Source organism: Wasmannia auropunctata, unplaced genomic scaffold, assembly GCF_000956235.1.
Source record: "Wasmannia auropunctata unplaced genomic scaffold, wasmannia.A_1.0 LD336062.1, whole genome shotgun sequence".
Taxonomy (NCBI): Eukaryota; Metazoa; Arthropoda; class Insecta; order Hymenoptera; family Formicidae; genus Wasmannia; species Wasmannia auropunctata.
Window position 1 is genome coordinate 146,953 of NW_012026828.1, and position 22,514 is coordinate 169,466.

Sequence of the window (22,514 nt, forward strand, 5' to 3'; positions counted from 1 at the left end):
AAAACCGCGAGCCGAGTTGTTGTCAATGGGCGACGTAAACGAGATACTTATTGTTAATAGTATAGCAAACTCCTACTGGATTCGTGTCTCTGATTAGTCTCGCCTGTTTTTTTTTATTCTTTTTTATTTTGTACGTTTCTTGCTAGTATCGGAGTTTTTCTATCCGATCTCTCTTTTGCAAATTATCTATAACTCGCGCACATTTATTATATACAAGGCAATCTAAATTTATCGTTCTATTTACAGGTCTGTGCCGCAATGTCTTTATTCTGCCTTGTTAAACTCTTTCACATTTTTGTAATCATCTTTCGGTTAATTTCCCGTAAATTTTTTCCTTTTAATAAAATAACATCATCTCATCTCTCACGACACGTCCATCTAATACAACTGTGTCATCTCTCGCATAGAGGACTTCAAATATCCCTGTGATCGTACCTATACATATAAATCCAATAACGGAATGCGGGATTTATGTGAACAAAGGTTTACATAACCGACAATCCACGAGGAATAAGGTCTCTGTCGCGTTGGAGTTTGCTTCGGCATATACGAGCGGCCGATATAATCGAAGTCCTAACACGCGAGAGCGAAATGCCAAAAAGTAAAGGTCGACGTTCCGCAGATGATGGCATGATCTAGCGCAGCCATCTCGTCGCCTGTGCATCGGGATGCGGCGAGATCTGTGCGATCGCTGTTGCGATTACGCGAAAAATCTTATTCATACTTTGATCGGCAACCCTTAAGACTCTGTCGGATATTTAATGACGCTTCGCTGCAAGAACCGTCATTGTTTCGTGATTCCGGAACACAGTATAGAGAAAAAATGAAGATCACAGGCGAAGAATATTTAAAAAAAATAAACGTATACGATATAGAAGTCTTTATCAACTCTTTCGACTCTTTTCAAACTCCAGAACTCTTTATTCTGAATTCAAAGTGTATCTTTCACCGATATATTTGATTGATCGTCCACACTAGGAAACTGAACGCCGCGCGAAAATAGACAACGTGAAACGCGCATGCAAACGCGTTCATAAGCGCGCGATGCCATTTAGAAGCGTCATTCGTTATATGCTACGCGAAGCATAAGCTATTCGCGTCCCGCCCGGCCCAAATCCGAAAATCGTTTCGGATGCCGGACGATCTTGGCAGCGGGTCGTCTGTTCGATCGGCCGGCTCTGGCCCGGCGGTGGCCGTCGGTGTGTGTCGCAAGTATTACCACATCTGGGTGTCTCTCTTAAGGAAACTGTAACGGTCATTCTTGTCCGCGGCTGTGCGCAACCCCTTCGAGAGAGCGCGAGAGAGCAGCTGTGTTATTCTGTGTGTACAAGGCCCGTCGCGTCACGGCCCGTCCTTTGCTGGTTGCATCTCCTCCGCAAAGTGGCGCAAAGTCGAGAGAGTTGCATAACTCTTTGGAAACCGGTCATCTCCGTAAACCCGGCTGTTGACGAGCTTCTGGCCGGAACTGTTAGAATAGCATTAACCTTTTATGTTTTAACTCTTCATTCTATTGCCGATGTTTCTCCGATGTAATATGGGTACACTTACTTAAACTCTTAAGTAAGTTCCTGAGTTGCGATAAGAATAATTTTTATTTAAAAAAATTCATTTTACCATATATTTCATTGGTATTATTTTATTAATATCAAAAAAATATTAAAGATATTTTTACTTTATTTTATGATTCACAATGTTGGAGAAACAAAAATGTATAATTTAATAACGATTTCTTTAAAATCGAGTTAACCAATTATTATGATGATACTATGAAACTTTCCTTCAGACGAAAATATCTTGTAAACTATTAGAGAGTATATCAGAAATATATAACAGTTGTCATTGGATTTTAAATTGACCCCGTTATAGCAATTACTTTTGATGTTCAACCTTTTGACTTTTAGCAGTTTCGCTTCGTCAGTAACTAAATTATTCATCAGAAGTATTTTTGAAAGTATCAGAAATAAGACGATTATTATATTAAATTTGTAACTGTGTGACCTCGTTTTAACAATTACTTCTACATGCAAATTAAATCGTGACAATTAAATTAGTACTTAATTGTCCGTTGTTCGATAAATATGCACATACATATAATTTATGTAATTTTATGAATTTCTTTTAACTTCATATATTTCGTTGCCCTTTGTTTTGTTGTGTAAACTTCTGTCGAACAGTAAACAAACTTACAAATAAGAAATCTTGAAATTACAAAATGCAGATTATTTGAAGTTTTAATTAAACTTTTGTGCTCCAAATCACAAAATATAATATTTTAATTTAATTGTAGTAATCCATTTATATTATTTATATTATTTATTATTATGAATTATTGTATCAGACATTATTTATACATATACAAGCTTAGAGAAGTTTTATTGAGTTCCGGTCTGTCAAATCCCGGTAAAAATTAACATCGAGCGGTTGTTTTCAACCATCAGATCAACATCCCTCTTGCGAAAGCTGTTTTCTATCACGAATATTACATGACTATATATGTATAGTAACAAATTTTGATCGTCTCTTTTACTGAAACCTTTGAAATATTCTCTGGCAAATTTTTTATAAAATGTAATATGAGAAACGCGAAAACATGAATAAACATAATATTAACAGAATACAAAAATGCAATCAATTACAAAACAAAGCTTACAAAATTTTATAAAGTGAATTTGATAAAATAAATACAAAGCAATAAAATATGCTATTATATAATATAAAATATTTTCAAAATCTTCAAAAAATTTAATATAAAATAAAATTTATGGTTATTTTTATAAATCTAAATTAAATTTACTACATTATATGTTACCGAAAATACTTGAAGAGCATTTGAAGTCTAATATCAAAACTTGATATATGCAGTTGTATGAACAAATGTATGCTTTCATGATGTAATCTTAAAACTCTAATGCCGCTTTTACAAGACTTAAAAACGATTGTCGTGCTTGACTTCTCTCGCACCGTAGTGCGATATTCAATTCCTAGAGTGCATTCATGGAGCCAGTGGTTGGCCGTAGCGAACGTGAATCTCGATCCGAATGTAGGTCAGAGCGCAAAGCAATCGGTACGGTAAGGTAAGTCATAGCACGCGACAGAGAAAATACAGTTATTTATGACACACGATGATCCCCTAAGAATATATATCAATTTGATACAGAATTCAATCATTGTTAACTTGATAAAAACAAAAACGTAAGTCGTATTTTCCAATACTTGCATAACAGCGGATAAAAAAAGTCTAAAATTGTGATACAAAATATAAAAAGAAACACTGACAAGGAAAGAAACGAAAGTGACAAGATAAAATGTATAACAGTTAAAAATTTTTTTCCAGTTTTCTGAAATTAATTTCTCTAAAAAAAATTTTACGTTATTAAGCAGTAATACAAATTGTATAATTTGTAGGGAGTAAATTATTTTTTACAGTTACAATTATTTGTAATCTAGAATTAAAGATAAATCCAAGATAGGAATAGCATCAATTTAAAACTAACTGAAATAAAAAGTTTTTGTAGCAAAAAAATATATAAAAGAAATTATTCTGTTATATCGTTAATATATTAATTCTTGTTCGTCATGTAAATTAAATAAATCTAAAGCTTGATGCGAAGAAGCAGGATGATTATATATTCTCATCACACGGTATATATATGTCGCTCGACAGAAAAACAATATTATCACCTACTGTCGAGTTTGCATCGATATCACAACGTTATCGATAAATATTCGAAATCGATATCTATTCGAGAGAAAATACTTTTTTTCTAATTGAACGAGATATAAATGATATTAATAACCCCATTTGTGTTACTATCGCGTTACGGTAATCGTTTTGTAATATCAATATCGCGTATTCCATGATTAATGTTGATGCAAACGTTGCGACGCGCTCTGATAACTCCGAGATATTAAATTTTTTAATTGAGATTTTCTCATTTTGAGCAGTTTAAAACTTCTATTTATATTCAACAATATCATATTAAATCCGCATTGCTTTTTGGACTGCAACAATACCTTAACTTCAACATGCACTACTGCGATCAAACTTTCATCGATAATCCCATATTGCTGCTTAATTAAATATCGTTAATAGCCAGGAGATAGATAAAATAATAAAAATGCAAATTAATACCCACAATAAAGTATTTAGAATTTTTATATTGTATTTCAATTTAAAAAAAAACAAAGGAAAACAAAAATTTCTTACAGTTAGATTTAATTATTTAATTAATATTTTTAATATAATATCGAAAGAGAGAGAGAGAGAGAGAAAACAATTTCTATGTTTAATTTGTGGAAACAGATATATCAATCTTCTCATTTACAATTATGTATTTTGATATTATGTTAAAAAAGAAAATGTCACATCATATTTCGATTCATAAAATTAAATTAATGTATAATATAATATCTCTTGAAATCAAATTAATATTATGCAATTTGTGAAGATTATCTATTTGAATTATTGAATTTCTACTATATCATCCTATTTCAAGAATGTAAAATTCTTTTATAGAGAACGAAGTTTCACATCTTGATGTACGATAAATTTCCTATGTTATTCGACATTTCTACGCGTTCTCTTCTCTTATGCATTTCATTGGTGAAATGGGTTAATAAGAGCAACCGTTTAGTCATCACGATCTGCGTCGTCAAAATCTCGGCGTATCGCCTACGATCATTCGCCAAACAATGCGCGTCGCTCGTACATACGACGGCTAATAGACCGAGAGTCGTTGAACCTCGCGAGCTTTCCGAGATGACGCGCGACACACGCGCTCGCCGGCGCGTATTGCTATACCGCGGTTACAGCATTACGAGCGGACTTGGCACGAATTACGCGTTCGACGTTTATTATGCCGCTCGGAAACGCCTGTCTTAAAGTTCGTCGTCTCGGGACCGGTCAGAAGCCTGACGTCAGCCTGAACGTCGCGTGAATGCGAGCGAACGAGCGAGCGAGCGAGCAAGTGAACGAGCGGCGACGTTAACCCTTTGCACTCAGGCGTATCTGCATTACGTTCGAGTCGTTACGCACAGCCCAGTCTGAAAAATATATTTATATCTTTGCTATAGTTATGTGACTCAACGATTATGTAAATTAAGCATGAAGAAACGATCGAAATTGTTAATTGTATTAACTATATTTTAATAATTAGTCATATGAGATTTATTGATGAAATTTCAGAGTATACTAACAGAGTTATACAGAACTGATGTGTAATATCAGTTTTCTTTTAAAATTTAATACAAAATTGTAATTGAATTAATCAATTGCGATCGTAATATGCATTTATAATAAAACATTTTATAATAACGAAGTGCTGAAAAGATAGCGATCTCTTTCGATGATATACCTTGGATGTAATGCTAGCAAGTTTATGTTAAAAAATACGCTAGTAGTAATAAAAAAAATCTGTCCTAATATTAACGATCTATGTTATTTGACCAACATTAATCAAAATCTTAATATCAAAGATTTATAATATTAAACATTTTTATAAAATTAAAAGGAAACTTACATTGATTTGAACAGAGAGAAAGAGAGAGATTCGTCTAAACTCATTTATACTAAATTTTATGGTGTACTATGAATATGTTAAATTCATGAAATTAAAATATTTTGCTTTTATTATACTTGGTGAACACCAAAGCGCAACAATAATCACTGAGACCCATGTCTCTCTCGTTTATTAAATAAGCAGCATAAACACAAGGATCCGTGTGCGCAGCCACTGGGGCGTTTTGTTATCAAAAATAGGCTTATCTACTCTATCCGTAGTATCGCTAATCTTACACGCTGAATTCCACGGCGGGAAAGACGGGCTGACGACAATAACGACGACGACGATAACAACAGCGACGACGGCAACGGCAACGACAACGATGACGACGCTTTGCGACCGCCGACTCGCGTGCATGCATATCGTCGTCGCGCGAATATTTATTTGCGAAACGTATTTATAGAGTATTACGCGGCGCAGGTTGGCAACCTCGTGCACGGTTATGCAATAAATGAGCGAAGGAGCGAAAGGGACACGGTGAGGGCGAGGGGGACAGCGGAGGAAATCGCTCGGAGTGAGCGGCGAGTGCGAGAAGGGAGGGGCAGAGAGGCGAGCGCGAGGACAATGAGGAACGGCGAAGGAGGGGAGGGAAAACACAGTGAGGGAACGAAGAGAGAAGGAAGGAGTAAAATGGCGTGGAAAGAACGGCGCGCGCGCGTTAGAGAGATGGATAAAACAGGCGCGTGTTCAGGCAAGAATAGAAGGAGAGAGAGAGAGAGAAAGAAATTCAGAAAATATGAGGGAAAAATGAGGGGAGAAGGGATACATACAAGAACGGAGCATCGAATAAAGGGTGGGATGACTGCAATGTGAACGTGAAGTGGAAAGGGACGAAGGGATGAGATCAGATAATGATGTCAACAGGGAAAGCGCATATAATATATGAGAGAAGAATTTCTAGAGAGATAAAAATCGATGATATTTTATCTTTCTTTACGTCTATCATTTTACAGAAACACGAGAACAATGACAGTAAAGAAAGTCAGCTGATAAGATGTAGCCAAACTTTACTTGAAAAAGATAATTAAATCTTTAATATTTGTCATTTGTTAAGGCGTAAATATACGAAATAATCGATTTGATAACTTCTAAATTATTAATTAGAGTTATATTTGTGCACAGTTTTAAATAATGTTTCACTTTCAAGGAAATTGTATTTAATCTGTCACGTTTTATAACTTCCTGGACTCCACAATACTCTAATAAATAAGCTTTAAATTATGTTAAAATTATATATGATCTATTTTGTTTCGTCAAAATATAATAATAAGTCAGTAATCGTTAATTTTTTAATTAACAATTTTTGAACAACAATTTAAGTGTTAAAAAATTCTACATTTCGTCATTTCAATTGCTATTAAGAATACGTAGACTTTAAAAAAAGCTATCTTTGTGTTTCTGTCTGTCACTTTCGTTAGCAAATCTCCCATGTCCGCTTTAAAAAAAAAAACGAAAATCGGGAATTCTATCCCCGCCACCGAAACCCCAAATTACGCGAGCCGCCGCTTCCTATGTAGGAAACACGATACGCGCATGCATTTAGGTAGCACGCCAGTGACCTTAACAAGGCGCACTAATAAAGCAAACGCGTCGCACGAGTCGAGATCGGAAAGCGCGCGCTACGCGCTCGTGATCCAGCCGGCGCGGCGCTCGGTCGTTTCCGATGACGATCGGCCGTCGCCGGCAACATTCGCCGACAATCGCGAATTTCCGCGACGCGTGGGGGCGGTGGGGGCCGCAGCGCCGACGGTGCGGGAAGAGGGGCGGAGGGAGCAAAGGGTGAGGCACTCGGCCATCATCAGCGGAGGCGCGCAGTTCAGTGACCCGCCGCATCGTCGCGCGATGAAGGGGGGGGCGCGGGGAGTTCTGACATATTGTGAGATGCCAGCCCGCTAACGCCGGTCCTCGAAAACACCTCATTCTATCTCACTCCCTCCGTTCCTCCCTCTCTCTCTCTCTGCCGTTGTCTCCTTTCTCTCCTTCCTTCGGCTCTCATTCTGTCTCTGTTCTTCTCACTGACATTTTCTCTATCTTTCTCTCATTTGTGTGGCGCGCGCGCGGGCGGGCGTGCACGCACTCTCTCTCTCTCCTCTCTCTCTCTCTCTCTCTCTCCTTCCTCGACACGTTGCCGCCGCCTTGGCTCGTCAAAACCCCCAAAATATTCGTATCGCCAGTCGTCGACTTTCCGCGAGTTTTTCCGGCCGCGCGCGTGGCGATGAGGTCGGTGTTCTCCTCGCGAGAGAAAGAGAAAAGTGAGAAAGAAAGAAAGCGAGAGAGAGAGAGAGAGAGAGAGAGAGAACGCAGTCGCGCCGCGTGTATGTTCGCTCTCTGCTCTCTCGCGGTCATATACGCTACGGATGCCTCCCGAAATTCTCAATCGACCAAAGAAATCCGAGGAGTGTGGCCGCGAGTGTTCCCACGCCAACTGTGCGACGCGTATTCATTACGACGGACCTTTTCTCGCTTTCTTCGTCCGCTTTCCCCTTTGCTTCCTGCTCCCGTTTTTTCTCATTCCGTCTGTCTCTATTCATCATTGCGCCAGTTTCTCCGTGACACCCTCCGGGATTTCCTCGTCGTCTCTCCGCCTGGACGCGCTGCGCGAACGTTGAACGGCAGTCCGTCGCGTTCGTCCGAGTGAACGTACGTCTTATCGACGAGAATCAATTTCGCAAAAGACCTCGATGCCATCTTCTCTCGCTCGCCGTCAACGCGCGCACTTATCGTCCGCCGTTTTGCTCGTCCCGCGAAAATCGCCTTCGCGGATTCGTGCCTGTGGTCGCACGTCGGCACTGTGCGCACGCGTTTACGTGTGAAACGGAAACGCTTAGTGCGAGATCGAGTTGCCCCGGCTGGAAAGTCTCCAGGTGGAAAATCGCGAGGAAGAGCGCGTGTCACGCGTACACGCGTGATCCCATATACTCAGTTTCCGTCGCGCTTGCGCGGGCTGCCGCGATTTTACGCGCTATTCGTGTCGCGCGACTACACGGTGGACAATAAAGTCGCTCGTCCAGATTGTGCAGCCGAAATCCTGAAGGAAATAAGATTTCACCTCACGATGGGAAGTTTATATTTAAATCATTTACAATTTCTATGCGCGTAATGGAACGCGAAGCTGCTTGTACTTCATATTACGTCGATCAATGTTGTCGAGTAAACGTGCACAAATTCTTACTTCTGCGTCTCCTAGAGATTTTATCGTCGAGCTTTCATTTGCTTCTCCCTAGATTAATTATCACGCCATGTAATTTTACACAGTGATTCGGTTAGATTTCAGAAGCTACGTTTACATAATGATTGTGATTTGTTCAAAATGTTACTTGAAAAATATATTCTACTTTAGGTATTTGCCAAAACATCTCCTCATTCCATTAAAGTTATATTGCAACAATTTCAACAATGGAAGAGATATGTGCTATAACTTATAAAAAAATGTTATTTAAGAAATTTGGATTTAATAAAGCTTATTATGGGCATATCAAGCAATCGTAATGAAAAAATTAAAATGAAGAAAATTGAATAGCAATAGATGATAATACATAAACAATATTATATAGATATATATATATATATATGTGTGTGTATATATAAAATTTCTATTGACGTCCATTAGCGGAATTAATTATCGATATTGATGTTGATGTTGAGATTGATAACTGTCGAGATTGATAACTATCGAGATTGATATTGTAACGCTGAAGAAAGACTGAAGGAGGCCGAAACGTACGTAATAAAATATTGTATGAAGGTATAACTATACAAGAAGATAAAATTATTTTACGCACCGAGTACCGCGTTTTTTTTTACTCTTGATGCCCAATTATTATACTTGAAGTTGTTTTAAATTGGAGAGTCTTACATATTATATATGTTAATTTTAAAATTTCTATATGATCACGTTGCATTAAATGCTAATAGAAATCACTGCAACAATTAAAGATAAATTGAACAAAAATGCACGATACAAGCCAAAATTTTCATACAAAATTGCAATAGAAACCTTTCTATAAGATCGATGTAAAAAAAAGAGATTAACGAAGCAAATTAAATGAATCCAGATAATACAAAATAATTTTAAAAATTCCTTCTAAAACAATAAAAAAATTCTTATCGAAAAGTTGTAGATAATAATTACATTATTATTTACAATTATTAACAATTATTTTAGGTGATAAAACTCTATTTTATTAGGCATTGATTATTAGGCATTTTATTAGACAATAATCATTAAAAATTATTCTCATAATCTCATACGTTTTTTTTTTCAACTCTATAGTACAACCAGTGATTATTGATTATACATATATCGATAACCAAGAAGTGCATCATAAATTGCATTACAATACATCGACGTCGCGTAAGAGGAAGGCGACCGTTTCGATTTCGGGAGTTCCGGGTATAGCGCCTGTCCGCCGTTGCCGATGCATGCTGCGCTCTCCGCATGACGCACGTCGAAGATGCGAGCGTGCCGGGTGACTGTACTCTGGGTTCATCGTTCTCGGTTATGTAATGTTCGGCCGCGTATGTATGGTGCAAGCGCCTCGACGTTTCTGCTCGTGGCGCTAGAGTTGCCGGACGGGAGAAGCGCGCTCGGGCGATATATCCAGACAGGAGACCGGCCGCCGCGCACCGAATCCTTGTTTCCGTGCACGCACACGCGCACGTGCGAATAATCACATCTCCCTGCCACCCCGCCCACCCTTTTTTCGCTACACGACGCTGCTTTTTTTTGCATCGAACTCTTTTCTGGTTGCTAAGCCGCATACCATTGAGATTCCACACTTTTTGACGACTTTTCGAAATAATTAATACACAATTTTTCGGAAAGTTGAAAGAATAATTGTGTCATTACGAGTGAAAAGTTCTTCTAGATCTCTTTTTTTTAATGCGTTAGTGACATGCGCTTTTTATTTATAATATACAGGATAATTTTATTTACGCAATTTATTCCTTAATAAATTAAAAATAAAAACTTAATAAAAATTTTCAATTAATTGCTAGGTCTAAAAAAAGAGCCCGATGTTTCTAGTCTGTAAATTTAATATATAGATATATGTCGTGCAGTTCATACCAGTGCTTACTAGAAATCGAATTAAATTGTGATAGCACCGTGTTATGCGTTTGAATGCCATTATCTTTGTTAACGTCGATAAGAGAACGAGGAATTTAATTCAAGCTCCAATAGATAAAGAAATAAACAACAGATTTTGAGACTATTGCTTTGTTAAAAAATTTAATTTTTGTCAAAATAAAATTTAATGAAGTTTTCTTTAAATTTCTTCTTCTATATAATTTAAAATTCATCAAATTACTTTTTTTTCATAATAATGTTTTTATTCAAAAAAATATATGAGAAAATAATTTGGGCTAATTCAGCTATGAATACGATTTAAAATCAAAAAATTCATTAACGAATTTAATCTTTAAAACATTTTAACACACATTGCTTTATATTAATTTTTCATCTTTCTAATTACTACTATACTTATAATCCAAGAACAATTCAACGAATGCTTTCGGAAGTGGCTACGTACTTTCGTGCAATACCCCGCATAAAGCATATCGTGAAAATAAATGGTGTGCATTTAAGACAAAGACTTAATTAAAGACTAATTAGGGACGTCCATTCCACGGACGACCGATTTTGATCGCAATCACGCGCGTGAATCTTCAGGATCGAGCCGGTATTGTCCCCGCGATAGATCGTAAATGAGACCAGCAAGAGAGACCCGTAAATGGAGGGAAGTCTGTCAGGATTTGGCGGGCCTACGTGGGGTGCGGATAGTACGAGTCCTCAGCCGACGGAAAGATCGAGATCGAGAGAGAGATCCGCGCAGTCGCCCTCCGGCGCCGGCAGCGCGATCCTCGACGATCGTAGACTGCAGGCCAATTCGATTCGAGGTAGAGCCATTAAATAAATGGAATATATAGGTGACGCAATCGGGGGTTGTAAATAGATTAAAACTTATTGATGTACAATTTCGATTACTTATAATTTAACTCCATTAATACGATGGATATCGCTTGATGTAAGGAATAGAATTACGCGGCATAAAATGTGTATTATATTTATCGCAATTGTATTATTGATTTTAATTTTAGAACTACATATAATTTAAGTTTTCTGTTATAGAATATTATACATTTTAAGAGAGAGAATTCCGTTATATTATTTATTTTTTATGTTATGGATACAGAAAAGTGTGTTTTTAATGAAGGAATCATAATATATTGGTAAATAGGGAATTGAGTTTCGTAGCAATTGTATGGAAATCTTCGAAGCGAAGAAATTTGAGATGTAATAACAGAGATGCGGAGAGAAGGAAGTAAACTTGTCGGTAGTACTGCACTCCTAGGTATACATGTAGGTATACGAATGAGCTTGATGAAGTACTGGAAATAAAAGTGAAAGCTTTTTCGCAAAGCAAGGGAAGATTTCGCAAGACAACGTGATAGGAGCTCGTAATTGAGGTGTTCGTTTCTTTTATGGTTACAGCCCAGATCGAGATAATCCCGTGCAAGGTATGCGGGGACAAGAGCAGCGGCGTGCATTACGGCGTGATCACCTGCGAGGGCTGCAAGGGCTTCTTCAGGCGGTCGCAGTCGTCGGTCGTCAACTATCAATGTCCGCGGAACAAGAATTGTGTGGTCGACCGTGTAAACAGAAACCGGTGCCAGTACTGTCGGTTGCAAAAGTGCCTACGCCTCGGCATGTCAAGAGATGGTGAGTGCTTTCGACTGCTCCAACCTTTCGTCACCTTCTTTCAGAAAGACGAATCGCTCTTGTCACTCGGTGGGATTCTTAAAGCGGGAACATGCGTGGAGCTTTATATCGTCGCGTCTCACACATTATTCTCTTGTGAGAAAAGTATAAGATTCGCACATCTAGCATCATGTCATTCTCGAATTTTATAATATACAAAAATTATTCTTATGGCACTTAGTGGCGGATCTAGAGAGTTGTCTGGGGGGGGGGGGGGCGATATGACGAAATATACATATTTAATTATTATTGTTGTTAATGTTATTTTTAACTATTGATTGAAACGTTTTTATCGAACACATAAGTTAAAAATATAAACGTATTAATCAAATTTATAATAAATTGAGTGAACATTATTTAGTCGCGAATAATCTCTGATAATTTTTTTTTTCGTCAATTTATTTAAAATCGACTTTTTCCAATATACGAAATTTGTTTGGAGAGTTCTGGAAAGGGGACGATCGCTCCCTTCGCCCCCCCTTGTATCCGCCACTGTATGCACTGTAAATGCCATAGCACGGTTAAATATATGTATATACATGACAAAGTTATGAATATTTTAGGATTATTAATCTCTTTATAAGAAAATTAATACATAAGTATATAAAAAGTTTAACGCGTAACATTTTAGCTTAATAGTCGAGAAATTTAATGAAATCTTAAAACGATTTACAATGTCGTGTTAAAGTATATGTGTATTAAACACGCGGTATCTTATACAATTTTCACATTCGAACGGTCTATCTCAAACAAGTTTTACGCGATATAGTTCTATGAGATCAGCGCGGAATAGCGGATAGCTCAGCGTCACACGGACTCTTTAAAAAGCTTCTTTGTTCGAAGAACTATCGCGCGGGGACGCAATGTTGCGACATGCTCGAACAGCACCGATGCCCGATATTTACTCGACGCAGATAATAATACAATATAAACGAATGATGACGGAGAAAAGTGTAAAATTCCTAAAATGATATTTATCTGATGCGATTATTTTTTATTTGACAGAAAAGTACTACATTTGGATTTTTTTTTACATTTTAACTAAAAAACAACCTGACTAAACGTATGGAATTCTTTTTTCAAAAAAATCTAATAACTAAATCTAGAAATTACTAATTTGGAAATTATGTAAATAATAATATTGAATTATCTTGTAGCCTTTAAATTGACGACAAATTAAATAATGAGTGTATGAGGCAGTTATTAATTCTTAGTAATGAATTGCGTAACGTACCGTGCATTAAGTGATGCGAAATCGACTGTTTCGCGCAAAAAATTGAAGAAACGTCAGCGGATGACGAAGGCAGCTATACGCATACCGATTGCAGCAAGACGCTACGCGTGCCAACCCGGGGTGCACGACCCCTTATCAGAATCCGTCTCTCCTCCTCCTGCGGCGAGTCATCGCTGCACTTTATCGGAGCGAGGCACGAACTGTCTTCGGTGCGTTAAACCGTCGCTGTCCGAAGCCTATTCTCGAAGACGGCTACGATATTAATAGACAAGGCCGTCAAGACGAAACGAGAGACGGAAGATACCTCGTGGGTGGACGGATAAAGCCTATCGGGACGAAAGCCGGTCGGAAATATGATGATCGGTGGTAGTCCCAGATCCTTGGTTCTTTTATCACTAAGAAACTTTTAAAATTTAAGCATCAATAAGAATGACACGCATAACTCGTAATAGTTATGATATTTTTGTATATAAAAATATAATTATATATTTCTATTTTTTTTCTATACAGGACAGTACATTTTTTATTTACGTGAGATTATCTAAATTTTCTGTAACTAAAAATTGCCACTTTTCACAATAATCATTGAATAAGAATATAAAACAGAAATTGAAATTAGCACGAAATTTATATTGTCACATTATTTGAACGGTTTATTTCGGAAACAATTATATAAAATTATTTCTAATCGAGTTTCATTTTAAAAGTAAAATATGGCATAATGTTAATTACATTTCTCACCGAAAAATAAATTATTTACAATAAACTTTTAACACTTAAACTAGTATTAATCTGCTTAGCATTAATCTGCCTGTTCTAATAAAGATAAAGAGAACTGAATAAAATCAAAATAGTAATATAATGGCAGGTGAATAAATTTATTTTAAGATTTTTAGAAAATTCTAAAGAAAAGAATTTAAGGCTAGCTATTAAAGTATAAACATTTTAAAAATTGCATATATAATTGTATAATTATATTGTATTATTTTGTATATTGAATTTATGACTTTTTTTATAAGTGGTTATTATTATTTATATAATATAGTTATTTACAATAAATAATAGCAAACTAGAGCTGAAACTGAAATTTTATAATAAGTTGATGAACTGACTTTAATTGTTGAACAAACTGGTAACATCATACATTGCGTAATGACGTATCTACTGAATAAATGTCTCATGGAGATGCATCCAAGATGCATCGGTTACACGCGTGAACATGCACCGAGAAGACGATGAACCGGATTCTTATCAATATACACGAATACAGTAATACGCCGACATGACGTGTGATTATCGCGATAGATACATACAGTGTTCTAAAAGAGATATACATGTATAATCAAAAGCCGGGTTTTATTTCTCATTGTATTATAGATATTAATTGGTTGATAAAATTGGTCCTAATTACGTACATATACGTCAGAATGTTTAAAATTTAAGATTAAGCTGTAAAAGGGTAATTAATTTAATAAATGTTATTCTATAATTAATATGGAACGTATTTCCGTACAACAATAATAGGTAACACTAATTAAATTTTTTAATAATGTAATTAACGCTAAAAATTTGTAATTTAAAATCTTTGCATGAGAAATTTATTTCTAGATACTTTCGAAAGCACTGTTACTTTGTCTTTTTTTTTATACATTGTGAAATAAAATATATAGTTCCACTAATCGAGCAAATTTATTTCGTTCTTCAATCTCGCGTCGCTGAGCTTCTCTACATCGCTCGATAAATAAACCCGATCTGACTCGCAGAGGTGCGGCATAAATTTTATATGCGCCGGCTATTTTTGTTGCCCTGTGATTGTTACTTCCGCGAATCTAAATCGAGCATTGAACTATCAAAGATCTTGGAAATGTCACACATTACGTTTGACATTACACATAAAATTATTAATAAAAAATAATTAAATTATGACTCTTATAAATAATACGTGTATAACATTTAATTATAATTGATTTTAAAAAGTCTTTATTTTAATCGAAATGATGATAGTTAAATTTTTATTATAAATTTCAGATTTTGAAATTTAATGAACAGTTAATTTAATTTAATTTAAATTTTAATGATGTCTTGGCAATTAGAAATATTCATTTTTGGAAAATTAAAATAAAATGTAATGATATGAAATGTAATAAAATTAAAATAAATGTGTTAAAAAACCAAACCTTATTAATAAAAATGGTTGAAATAATTTGTGTTTAAAATAATTTTTAATTTATATATTGTATTTAATAAGTTGATGTTTATTTACATAAAAAATTATATAAATTTTATATCCTTTTTTTGCATTTTTTGTAAAGTATTCTGTAATATCTAATAGTGAATTGTTCTATAATTATAATTCAAAAAATTGATATTTATTTGATTGAAAATTATATATTTTTTTACATTTTTTTATTCATTCTTTTTAATCATAGGTTAATTCTGTAATATATACCATTTATAATATTTTATATGTAATTATACAATAATTTATATTACATATATTCCATTCATTCTATTAATTTAATTACGTATTTTACTATTTTGTCTTTATAATGAATAAATGCGCAATATCGAGTGAACGTCAACAACGTTGAACGTCTTGCTATTTCACACGGATCAGATGATATTCAGCCGCGATATTCGGACTACACAACCACAATTTCCGGCTTTTCGGTGGCCAATTATCAGGCGCGGTTTTTTTATCTGCGTTTACGGACAAATAACACGCACGATTCACATTCAACTCTAGTTCGTTAAAATTATTCGTCATATGAGGTGATATAATGGATAGATAATTGATTAAATGTAATTATTGTCTAATTTTAAAGTCGTGCATTGCGATGAGGATACTAATTGCAACGTCACGCTTCATTCAGCATAGAATCACCTATAACAATTGCAAATTTATTACAATTTAATAGGATTTTTCACGCAAAAGAATGTATATGGATCTATTGAATTCGAGGAAAAATGATATTTATTATACTGTTATAGTAACACATATTTTCAATGCTTTCAATGTTTGAAATGAATTAATACTTGAAATTAAGTCTACCGCTAAATTTTTTTTGCGTTTTGAAAAAATTACAAAATATTAAATTAGAATTTTTAATTTTGACTTTTACTCTTAATAGAAGATACTACGTGCAATTAAAATAAATTCTTAAAGTATTTATAGCATTCATACTCTGTAAATTTATATTGATGATAATTAATAAAATACGGTTTAATTAATCGAATAATTAATTCAAATATATCAATATTTACTAGATATACATATATATTTTATTACTTTCATCATCACAAACGCGTATTGCATTCATAGGCATGCGAAATTTACTTACATTATACCAGTTTCAATCGTTACTTACGATGATGCTGAAAAACGCTTGGTGACATCACACAGAGTGTCCTTTTAATAAACAAGGACTCGGACTCGAAGGGATTAAACTATATGATTCAGTAACGGGTTCCGTCTCGGCGCGCATTTCAGAATCAGTATCGCTTTATTTACCCTCCGGCGCGATAAGCTGCAAATACATCGTTTCTACTCGACATATGAGCGCGCGCGCGTACACAGAATGCCAGAAAGTGCATCGTAAGCTACCGGTTGGTGCATACTCTTCCTGTTGCCATCTCCGTCTCTGTCTCCTTCCTTTTCTCTCCGTCTCGTTCTCTCGTTCATGCTTTATCCGCGTTCGGTCGATCACCCGCCGCTTCCTCCCTCTTCTCCTTGCCACCGTGCCTCCGCGCGATAGCCGTTCGGTTAGCCGCTGACATCGCTATCCCTCTTATCAACCCCTCGCTCCCGCCCTGCCCCGCCCCCCGCCCCCCGGTCATTCGAGTCCTCGACCACCCTCGTGAGACACACGCGCGTGATTACACGCGTGTAACGACAGGCTAAATCTAGAATGCACTGATAACGCAGGCAAAATGACCGAAAAACTTTTTTAATCTGATTAGATTAGCGAGAAAAGAGAATTTAAATGAACGCTTTGCTTTTGATTCAAGAACGTATTTTGAATAAAATAATTTTTTTTATCAGATAAGTTAATAGAATTTATGATTTTATGTTTTAATCAAATCATCAAATAAACTTGCACACGCTGGAAAAAAGCACAATAAAAAATTGTCTAAATTTAAAAATAAATTTTTTAATTATAACTATATAAAACTATAATTTAAAAATTTACATTTTTTAATTTACATAAAGTTTGATCTTCTTCATATTTGTTAAATTTACGATGAAAGGTAAGCTAAGGAATATGGAAAATTTTTTGGTGTTAATTAAACTTTTGATTTGTTCAATGATTTTGAATTTAATTTCCAACTCAAAAACTAAATGCCTACAATAATCGAAAGCAATAAACTTTTCAAAATTTACAATGATAACACTTCCAATTCTAAATACGCGCAAAAATGTAAAATGTCAGCACTATAAATTGCTACTGAAAAAGGTCAGTCCTTGAAAATTGAGATTAAAATTGCTCCCATCAGAATATGTAGGGAATGCATGAAACACGATTCGATTCCCGATAATCGTCGATTAAGCAATAGTATAATTCACGTATAAATTCACTCCATATTGTAAAATTTTTCAATTAATATTTTAATTAATTTTTAAGGTAAATATTTATAAAGAAAGAAAAAGGGAGAGAGGAGGGGACGTATTATTTTATTTGTAATATTTTTTATTTTAATAACCTTTTATATTAATGTTAATTCCAATATTTATATTCCGATAGTAAAGCATTCAATATAAAATCGTCTAAATTTAAAATTAAGAAGAATAAAAAAATATACATAGAATTCTTGAATTTAATTAATTTATGACAAATCTAATTTTTTTACTGCTTCAAAAAATGATTCCATGATTCTTATTAAGGAAAAATTCAATTCTCTCTGAAATGACCAAAAAGTCGACGACGCGAAATATATGCGTGAAGTTGCAGATACTCTGAATAACGCGTTACGCTTTCGGGACAGAGAATATACACGCGTTTGCCTGAGCTATAGTTCATGCGTGTGACGTCATCGGGTGGGTGCGTCGCGACCAGACGATGATAGCGTCGCCGAAGAAGACGAGGAGGACGCGGCGAGGCTCTTCCGCGTTCCTCGCCGAGCCTTCTTCGCGGTGAGGAAGGGACCCGACCGGTCGACTGAGCGGCCGCTGGGTGGGAGGAGAATCGCGTGCGACTTGATCTCGATCGATCCACGGAATACCCGTTAGATTTTATCGCCTCACAACGAATCGACCGTCGCGGCGATAGTCGCGTTTGATCTGATCTCTATAATTGTTCGTAATTGTCGATAATGAGTTCGCAAAAATGAAAAGAAAAAGACGGAGAGAGGGAGACAGAAAGAAGAAAAGGAAAAGAAAGAGAGAGAGAGAGAGAGAGAGAGAGAGAGAGAGAGAATGAGTGAGTGAGACAGATGGAGGGAGACGATCGAAGACTAGCGTTTGGCACTATTCGATTATACATACTTTTACCTTATCTGAAAGCTGTGCTAGAAATCAGAATAAAATTTGTATGTCGCCCGTATAACTTTGTATAATAAATGTAAGATAGAATCGATATTTACAAGGTTGTTGTAAGAAATTCATGCGCATAACGCTCTATAAAGTGCATTAAAGAATTAAAACCGTAGTTTATTTTGCGGAATTCTTAGAGTTCTGAAATTTATAGGACTCATATATTTTTTTATGCTGCACTCCCTCTATCTATCTCGCAATGTAATTTAAGTTAGTCGACGTGAAGGGGCAAATAAAAAAAACATATTCGATTTTATTGTCATTTCAGTTGAGGCAAACAATTTTGCCTTGTTTCTATTCAATATAGGTATAGAGATGTGAGGCGATAGAAAAATTTTCAAAGCGCAAAAATTTTCAAAATTTTGAAAAAATGTTTTCTTACTACTCACTGTTTCAATTCTAAACACGACTATATTATCGAATTATATTATTTGAATAAACGACTGATATTTTTAATATTAATCTAATATTTGTAATTTGTAATCTTTGTAATCTAATCTAATATTTATAATTTCTAATATTTGTAATCTGATATAATCTCGAAATTCCTGGTTTTATTTATAGCCGTTAAATTTGGGCGCATGTCGAAGAAACAACGGGAGAAGGTCGAAGATGAGGTCAGATTCCACAGGGCGCAAATGAGGGCGGCCTCGGAGACGGCGCCGGACAGCAGCGTGTTCGAGCATCAGACGCCGAGCAGTTCGGATCAACATCATCCCTATAATGGCGGGTAAGCTGCTAGAAATTTATATTGAAATAGAGGGACGCCATTTAATTGAGCTTGTTATATGTTTCGTTTGCGAGAAACGCTGCTTTTTTATTAAATAGGTAAAGAATTTGTAGTACTGTCGTATCAACATAACTTTATAATGACGTGTAAACTGCTAGAAATTTATATTGAAATAGAGAAATGTCATCAATGGAGCTTATAATATTTCATTGAATAGAATTGAACACTCCTGGGTTTTATTAAATAGAAAATTCGTAGTATTCTACTTATATAGAAAGTCTGTGACTGTAAAAAGCACGTCAGCTTAATGTGCTATATCGTTGTCGCAATGTGAAGTCAAATGTGAGCGCTGTGAAAGAACAAGATTTCTTTTTCCTTACTTCCGATTAATTATTGCGCTTCTCGTGAACGGGCCACGACTCACGCGGACCTATCCGTTTGTCCTCGGCAGGTACACGTACGGCGGTAGCGAATACACGTCGTCAGGCCCCGGCACCGGCAGTTACACGAATTACAATCATCAAGCGATGACGAATTATGAGCTTAGCGCCGACTACGTCGACAGCACGACGACCTACGATCCCAGACCGACGCAGACGCAGGTCGCGGACACCGTCGCGCCCGACACACCCTCGGCCGTCACCGCGACCGGGGTGCTTCCCAGTGTGGTCACTACCGGTAAGTAGTGCTTCAATTCGCAATTCCTAATACCCATGGACCCGTTAATCCCGACGCGATCCGTAAGCGCGCGTCATCGAACGAGATAATGATATTCGTGATGAGAGATATTTAGTTATAATATCGAAAGCAGAACCCCACACATAATAAAACTGAAATTAATTTTTCTTTATTGTCAAGAGATGATATAAATAATGAGAAAGAAAATTCGTATACAGTAATACATAAATATGTGAATAATTTCTCAAAATTATTATCATTTTTCTACAGCTATATAAATAGCAAAATATATATTAGAGATTTAAAAAATTTATTGTATTTCACAAATTTTACAAATAATTACGATAATTTGTTCTTTAGTTGATTTCAACTAAACTTTACTTTGGGAAAATCTTAAATTGGAGCTTAGTTACTAAGATATTTAATGAGGAAAGTTATGAAGTTATGAGGAAACAAATGTCCAATCAAATTTCCATTAAGAAAAAATGTATTCCAAGTTTCTCAAAGAACTCTTGAAGAAATGAGCGACGATAGTTCTGAAATGCGCTGCATAATCCAGTTTTTTATGTTTTGTGCGAATGAAGAGTTCTTTTTGGTAAACAAAAATATATTTAAATAAATTGTAAATTAAAAGTTCGTAAATTTTATTAAAAAGTTCACATGTGTAAATGTAAATTTAATTTATCCTCTATTTCTTGACATGTATATAATCTTTTGCAATTCACTTTAGAGAGACATAAAAATTTTATCTGACGTAAAATGGTAGAAATGGTTATAATGGAGTAATAGAATAATCAACGATAGCTTTCGTGAAATATTAACATAATTCTTTTATGTTTTTCCACGTAAATGTTTTTCATCAGTATAGATCTATCTCGATGCAATGAATAAAATTGGATTATGCAAAGGATAAAATTATTGGTACGAATAGGAAGGTGCGCATTACATAAGAAAGCGTTTTAATAAGTACCCGCTAAATTAGAATTGTAATCTCGTAAGCGCAACTGTTAAGTTCTCACTTCGTAACCAGCACGCTAAATGCATTCCGGAGCACTGTCATTAACCCAGAGTTAATTGCGTTCGCGTCTTTAATGTCACCTTCCAGAGTTCCTTCCATCTCACGTCCTTGCCATCGATAACGATTTCACAGGCAAAACCGCAAATATCCTTCGTGTTCCGTTGCGCGATATTCGTTTTTGCAATATCGGCACAAATATTTTCTTCGTAATTTTAGTTATAATTTATATTTATATACATTTACACTCAAATATACATATATACATTTTTTACCTAAACTGAATCTCATAATTATTAATTGGAAAAAAATATTCATTTTGAAAAATGTATACCTTTCGATATTATTCACTTCTACGCCATAAGTATTGCCGTTGGTTTCAAGAAAATTTTACACGAAAATAATCTTTTTAATTTATTTGCACATGCCATAGTAATTTGAAGATTCTTTATAGTGTTTGATTTTAAGAACAACTCGGTTTAATCGAAATCAATTCTTTGTAAATCAATTCATGAAGATATAAAAAGAGTTACGTATTATGAGATATTGTAAAAATAACTTTAACTAACAATAAGTATGTATTTTATGTACATAGGGTGCTTTCCATTTAGTGACACAGGTTGACACAAATGTCATTCTATCCTTTTTAGCATTTAGTGAGTAACAAAGACAAAACGATACTTGCGTCGGCTTGTGTCGCTAAATGGAAAGCACCCATATATTATAGTGAAAACTTTTACGATTAATTTATATTCATCATTTATTCTTCTAATATCTTATTATATATTTATGACATATAATTGAAATATAATTTATTAACGTACACATGTAATACATACTTATGTGCTAAAAATTCTATCTCGTATTTCCGGCCGCAAAATCGATTATTCATTTTCGAATTGAGTTTAATCAAAGCTTGCTAGTTTTATTGAGATTAATCAGGATGACTTCGATTCAATACATGATGACGAAACTTTGCGTAGGAGACCGTCCATTAATTACGTGA

The 22,514-nt window shown here is 35.3% G+C and overlaps 1 protein-coding gene across 1 annotated transcript in view; it reads left to right on the forward strand.

Annotated features, from left to right (window-relative positions):
* Positions 1-22,514, forward strand: part of LOC105450368 (probable nuclear hormone receptor HR3) — a 104,342-nt gene that overhangs the window by 69,549 nt on the left and 12,279 nt on the right. The window contains exons 2-4 of the mRNA XM_011690164.1: positions 12,055-12,282; positions 19,650-19,815; positions 20,267-20,493. Coding sequence (XP_011688466.1) covers positions 12,055-12,282; positions 19,650-19,815; positions 20,267-20,493 — 621 coding nt within the window. The remainder of the gene's footprint in view (positions 1-12,054; positions 12,283-19,649; positions 19,816-20,266; positions 20,494-22,514) is intronic.